Source organism: Homarus americanus, unplaced genomic scaffold (assembly GCF_018991925.1).
Source record: "Homarus americanus isolate GMGI-L3 unplaced genomic scaffold, GMGI_Hamer_2.0 scaffold51440, whole genome shotgun sequence".
In the NCBI taxonomy this organism is placed as follows: Eukaryota; Metazoa; Arthropoda; class Malacostraca; order Decapoda; family Nephropidae; genus Homarus; species Homarus americanus.
In genome coordinates this window covers 85,400-92,848 of record NW_024738583.1, presented here as the reverse complement: position 1 = coordinate 92,848, position 7,449 = coordinate 85,400, and the positions used below count along the sequence as shown (strand labels likewise).

General features: G+C 44.4%; 1 protein-coding gene across 1 annotated transcript; it reads left to right on the top strand.

Annotated features, from left to right (window-relative positions):
* Positions 1-4,030: 4,030 nt before the first annotated feature.
* On the top strand, positions 4,031-4,762 carry LOC121874075 (repetitive proline-rich cell wall protein 1-like). The gene has a single exon (XM_042377961.1). It carries the CDS (start codon positions 4,031-4,033, stop codon positions 4,760-4,762), a length of 732 nt encoding a protein of 243 aa, XP_042233895.1.
* Positions 4,763-7,449: the final 2,687 nt, after the last annotated feature.

Genomic DNA, 7,449 nt, shown 5'->3' with positions numbered 1-7,449 from the left:
TTGTTTCTTTGCTGGTTGAGCTGACATTCTGGACAAGCTGAAAAGGGTAGATACAGTGCAAATAATAATGTGAAGTCAAAACAGAGTAGTAAACAGTAATGCAGTTTACAAATCACTTTACCAATAAATAATCACTCAACCACATTCCACACGACATTATATTCTAATCGTCAAACATTTCAAGAATTTTATTATTCGTATCATTAGTTTATTATCGTTTTCTTCTATGTCACAAAATATCCAGTGGTGACTCACAAACAACTGAAGGAAAATATGAGCAGAGTGAAGGCAATGCCAACCGTTCACTTCTATCATTACCAGAATACTGATGTGTACACTGGGTCGGCAGGGATTTCAAAACGTGTCATCCGAAGTAAAGTGTTCAAGCAACCGCCCAGCTGGCGCCAAGCCTGCGTGAGACGTCTCTTGTGACCACTTCTCACCGCTCCGGGTTTGTAAAAATTCATTCGCAGCAACAATTGGTAGTAATGAAAATCATCATACATATATATATATATATATATATATATATATATATATATATATATATATATATATATATATATATATATATATATATATATATATATATATATATATATATATATATACTATATATTATGGATAGGGTTAAAAAAGTCTTGGGGTGGCAGTCCAAGCCACGTGCCAACAAAAAGTTTTCGCGTGCCACCTTGGGCACACGTGCCATAGGTTCGCCACTAGTCACTAGTGTATGTTGGTCACTCATTAGTGTATGCTGGTCACTCACTGGAGTATGTTGGTCACTAGTGTATGCTAGTCACTTACTGGTGTATGTTAGTCACTCACTAGTGTATGTTGGTAACTCACTGGAGTATGTTGGTTACTTACTGGAGTATGTTGGTCACTCACTGGAGTATGTTGGTCACTCACCAGTGTATGTTGGTCACTCACTGGTACATGCTGGTCACTCCATTGCTTCCTAGGGGTTAGGTTAGGTTAGGTGAGGTGAGGTTAGGTTAGGTTAGTTTAGGTTAGGTTAGGTTAGGTTACCGATAGGGTGATTAGGTTAGGTTACCGATACGGTGGTTAGGTTAGGTTACCGATAGGGTGGTTAGGTTAGGTTACTGATTGGGTGGTTAGGTTAGGTTAGGTTAGGTTAGGTTACCGATAGGGTGGTTAGGTTAGGTTACTGATTGGGTGGTTAGGTTAGGTTACCGATAGGGTGGTTAGGTTAGGTTACTGATTGGGTGGTTAGGTTAGGTTACTGATTGGGTGGTTAGGTTAGGTTACTGATTGAATTGGTTAGGTTAGGCTGGGTTGATTTACCGATAGGGTGGATTTAGGATTATGGGTGCCGATAGGCTGGTTAGGTTGGTTAGGTTACCGATAGGGTGGTTGGGTTAGGTTACCGATAGGGTGGTTGGGTTAGGTTACCGATAGGGTGGTTAGGTTAGATTAGGTTACCGATAGGGTGGTGAAGGCTCGGTGAGGTTCCCCAATAGAGCATCAAGCAGCACTCACGCCAGACTCTCGCCTTAGGTCGTGTTATGTATGGTGCAGTTTGCTGTCCTTTCCACCTCCTCCTCCTCTTCTTCCTCCTCTTTTTCTTCCACCTCCTCTTCGTCTTCTTAATTCCCTTCCTCTTCTTCCTCCTCTTCCTCTTATTCCTCTTCCTCCTCCTCTTCTTCCTCCTCCTCCTCCTCCTCCTCTTATTCCTCTCCCTCCTCCTCTTCCCCGTCATCCCCCCCTTCCCCCAAGATTTACTAACACCACCACAGCTGTACCATCATACTAGCAAGTGTGTTGTAAGTGGGGTCTTCTTCTTCTTCTACATCTTTTTATTCTTCTTCTTCTTGTGTCTTCTTCTTCTTCTTCTTCTGCTTCTTCTTCTTATTCTTCTTCTTCTTGTGTCTTCTTCTGCTTCTTCTTCTTCTTCTTCTTCTTCTTGTGTCTTCTTCTGCTTCTTCTTCTTCTTCTTCTTCTTCTTCTTCTTGTGTCTTCTTCTTTTTGCGTCTTCTTCTTCTTCTACATCTTTTTATTCTTCTTCTTCTTCTTCTTCTTCTTCTTCTTCTTCTTCTTCTTCTTCTTCTTCTTCTTCTTCTTCTTCTTCTTCTTCTTCTTCTTCTTCTTCTTCTTCTTCTTCTTCGCACTTATTTACCCTCTTCCCTCATTTATCACCTCTTCCTCTATTTCCTCCTTCGTTGTCATGATATGTTTATTGAGAAGTTAAAAGCCTATTAAACCTTCAGCTACGACCATTACCGCAAGTGATTGGTTGTTGGAAAGTGTATTTAACGATTAGATATTGACGTTTAGTGATTGATTCGTCAGAAATAAATAAACTTTTAGTCTAGTTTGTTCTCAGTGATTAGTTATCAAAAGCCTCAATAACATGTGACGTATAATGATTGGTGATTAAAACGGTAAATACGTCTCTACTCTCGTCTTTATGCTCTACTCTATGATGTTTCACTCTATGATGCTCCACCCTATGATGCTCCACTACATGATGCTCCACTCCATGATGCTCCACTCTATGATGCTCCACCCTATGATGCTCCACTACATGATGCTCCACTCCATGATGCTCCACTCTATGATGCTCCACTCTATGATGCTCCACTCCATGATGCTCCACTCTATGATGCTCCACTCTATGATGCTCTACTCTATGATGTTTCACTTTCTATGCTCCACTATGATAACCACTGATGCTCCACTCCATGATACTCCACTCTATGATGCTCACCCTATGATGCTCCACTACATGATGCCACTGCAATGCTCCACTGTAATGCTCACTCTATGATGCTCCCTTACATGATGCTTCACTATGATACTTCACTCGTGCTCTCACTCTATGATGCTCCACTCTGTGCTCACTACATGATGCTCCACTCCCGCAATGCTCCACTCTATGATGCTCCCTCTGCAATGCTCCACTCCCTTGATGCTTCGCACATGATGCTCCCTCTATGATGCTCCCTCTGTGCTTCCTCTGTGATGCTTCACTCGTGATGCTCACTCTCTATGATGCTCCACTCTGTGCTCACTCTGCTGATGCTCACTCCCATGATAGCACCGCTTATGATGCTCAACTCTGATGCTCCACTCTATGATGCTTCCACTCTATGATGCTCCTCTCTATGATGCTTCACTCTGTGATGTTCCCTCTGTGATGCTCACTCTGTGATGTCGCTCTTGATGCTCCTCTATGATGCTTCACTGTGCTCCTCTGTGATGCTCACTCTGATGCTCACTCTATGATGCTCCTCTCTATGATGCTTCACTCTATGATGTTCCACTCTATGATGCTCCACTCTATGATGCTTCACCTTGATGCTTCACTTTATGATGCTCCCTTTCTATGATGCTCCCACATTTATGATGCTCCATTCTATGATGCTCCCACTTTGCCGATGCTCCACTTTCTATGATGCTTCCTCTGCCAAGCTCCCTCTATCTTTACTTCACTCTATTATGCTCCACTCTATGATGCTCCACTCCATGATGCTCCACTCTATGATGCTCCACTCTATGATGCTCCACTATGATGCTCCACTCTATGATGCTTCACTCTATGATGCTCCACTTTATGAAACTCCAGTCTATGATGCTCCACTCTGAAGCTCCCTTCCTGTGCTTCACTCTGTGATGCTCCATTCTATGATGCCCCACTATGAAACTTCCTCACCTTGATGCTCACTCTGCAGTGCTTCACTCTATGATGCCTCACTCTGTGATGCTCCACTCTGTGATGCTCCACTCCATGATGCTCCACTATGCTGTTTCCTCTGTGATGCTCCCTCTACTTGATGCTCCACTCTGTGATATGCTCCCTCTGATGCTTCACTCTACCAAGTACTTCACTCTATGATGCTCAGTATAGTGTCTACTCTACAATGCATCACTCTATGATGCTCCACTCTATGATGCTTCACTCATGATGCTCCACTATACTGCTTCCTCCTTGATGCTCACTTTATAATGCTCCACTCTATGATACTCCCACTCTTTGATGCTACTTTCTTTGATGCTCCACTCTATGATGCTCCACTCTGATGCTTCACTTTATGATGATCCACTCTATGATACTTCACTCTATAATGCTCCACCCTATGATGCTTCACTCTATAATGCTTCACTCTATGATGCTCCACTCTATGATACTTCACGTTATGATGCTCCACTCTATGATGCTTCACTCTATGATGCTCCACCCTATGATGCTTCACTCTATAATGCTTCACTCTATGATGCTCCACTCTATGATACTTCACTCTATGAAGCTCCACTCTATGATGCTTCACTCTATGATACTTCACGTTATGATGCTCCACTCCATGATGCTCCACTATATAATGCTCCACTCTATGATGCTCCACCCTATACTGCTCCACTCCATGATGCTCCGCTCTATGATGCTCCACTCTATGATGCTCCACCCTATACTGCTCCACTGTATGATGCTCCACTGTATGATGCTTCATTCTATACTGCTCCACTCCATGATGCTCCACTCTATCCTGCTTCACTCTATGCTCCGCTCTATACTCCACTGTATGCTCCACTCTATGAGACCCTTCTCTATACTGCTTCACTCTATGATGCTCCACTTTATGATGCTCCACTCTATGATAATCCACTCTATGATGCTCCACTGTATGATGCTTCACTCTATACTGCTTCACTCTATGATGCTTCACTCTATGATGCTTCACTTTATGATGCTCCACTCTATGATAATCCACTCTGTGATGCTCCACTGTATGATGCTTAACTCTATACTGCTCCACTCCATGATGCTCCACTCTATACTGCTTCACTCTATGCTCCGCTCTATGCACCACTCTATGCTCCGCTCTATGCACCACTCTATGCTCCGCTCTATGCTGCTCTCCTTTACACTCCTCTACTCTATGCTCCGCTCCATACTGATTCACTCCAAGCTCCACTCAATGTTCCGCTCTATAAGGTTCTACTCTACACTTCTCCACTCTATGCTTCGCTATATGCTCCACTCTATGCTCCACTCAATGCTCTACTCAATGCTCCGCTCTATGCTCTGCTCTATGCTGCTCCCCTCTACACTTCTTTACACTATGCTACGCTCTATGCTCCGCTCCATGCTGCTCCCCTCTACACTTCTCTACGCTATGCTACGCTCTATGCTCCGCTCTGTGATGATCCCCTCTACACTTCTCTACACTATGCTCCGCTCTATGCCTTGCTATATGCTCCGCTCTATGCTCTGCTCTATGCTCTACTCTATGCTCCGCTCTATGCTGCTCCACTCTACATCTCTATACTATGCTACACTCTATGTTTTGCTCTATGCTCTACTCAATGCTCCGCTTTATGCTGTTCCCCTTTACACTTCTCTACACTATGCTCCGCTCTGTGCTCTACTCAATGCTCCGCTCTATGCTGCTCCCCTCTACTCTCCTGTACACTATGCTACGCTCTACGCTTTGCTCTATGCTCTACTCAATGCTCCGCTCTATGCTGTTCCCCTCTACACTTCTCGACACTATGCTACGCTCTATGCTGCCTGGTCATGCATGTCCCGGACAATGACCAAGACTTATAAACAAAAAACAGCTGATCAGAATATGGAACGAGAGAAGTATGTGAAGAGTGACGTGTACTGAGGCGAACGACACGGGGAGAGAGAGAGAGAGAGAGACAATAGAAAGCGTGGGATCAGACAGCGACAGAGAGAATGAGAGAAAGAGATAGATAGAGAGAATAAGAAAAAGTGAGAGGAGAGACATAGAAAGAGAAAGAGACAGAAAAAATGAAGAAGAAAACACGACCAAATGAAAAAGAAAATATAATAAGAAAAATTAATAATATACAAATATTTCTTTCGTGATTGATATATATTATCTAGATATTCTTCTTTCCTGAACTATTTACTCAACTTTGGGGTAGATTGAGGAAGATTGGGGAAACTTGGGGAAACTTGAGGAATATTACGGAGTTTCAGATATTACAGGTATTACAATTTTCATTAATATTAACCAAACTAGTTGTTGATATTATTAAAAAAATCGAGAAAGTATTTAAACTGGTTTGAGTCTTACAGATAAGGTTTTATTGAGGTTAAACCTGAAATATATGATTAGTGTTGAGGTGACGTGTTTTTGTCCTTCCACGCTACCCACACACGCCACGTTCAACGCTACATGGGTTTCACGTCACCCACACACGCCACGTTCAACGCTACATGGGTTCCACGTCACCCACACACGCCACGTTCAACGCTACATGGGTTCCACGCCACCCACACGCCACGTTCAACGTTACATGGATTTTACGTCACCCACACACGCCACGTTCAACGCTACATGGGTTCCACGTCACACACGCCACGTTCAACGCCATGGGTTCCACGTCACCCACACACGCCACGTTCAACGCTACATGGGTTCCACGCCACCCACACGCCACGTTCAACGTTACATGGATTTTACGTCACCCCACACGCCACGTTCAACGCTACATGGGTTCCACGTCACCCACACACGCCACGTTCAACGCTACATGGGTTCCACGTCACCCACACACGCCACGTTCAACGCTACATGGGTTCCACGTCACGCATACGTTCCACATATATTTCATGTGGCAATCGTAGTTTTCACACCACACACACACACACACACACAACTGTACACGGTGTTCTCCCGGAAGTAAATAAACACCTCTGCTCCATCCCCTCGTAGACCTCAGCGAAGTGTTCAGCTCCGTCAGCCACAACAAAATCCATCAGCCATTCACCCCTGGATGCTTAAAGACTTCCTTATTGAACATCACCAAGCTGTACCTTCCGAGGGGCGTCTCAATCACTCACCCAGGGCGTCCCTCAAGGCAATAGGATGGAACCACCTCTCTGCTTCCTCATCAACAATGCCCTAAAGGATACCACTTTTTGTTGGGTATTTGTTGACGCCTCCACCATGGGTATCAGAGTGAACAACTGACTACAGCGTCCTCCAGAATACACTGAACAGTCTTGGTCCATCGACAACCATACCAACATCATGTTATGTATACATCAACCTTCCCTCCGACCATATCACCATCAACCATACCAACACCATGTTATGTATACATCAACCTCCCCTCCGACCATGCCACCATCAACCATACCAACACCATGTTATGTATACATCAACCTTCCCTCCGACCATGTCACCATCAACCATACCAACACCATGGTTATGTATGCATCAACCACTCCTCTGATCTTGTCCGACCTCCCTCCATCACACTGGGCCCCAACACACTCCAGTTTGTGGACTCCACCAAGCTCCTCGGCGTCACTATAGATAACAAACTAAACTGGAAGACACACGTCAGTAAAACCGTCAAATCTTCCAGCTATCGTCTCCACCTCCTCCGTCGCCTCAAGTCCCTCGGAGTTCCCGCGTCTGAGCTCTTGAGTGTTTACACAACAATCAT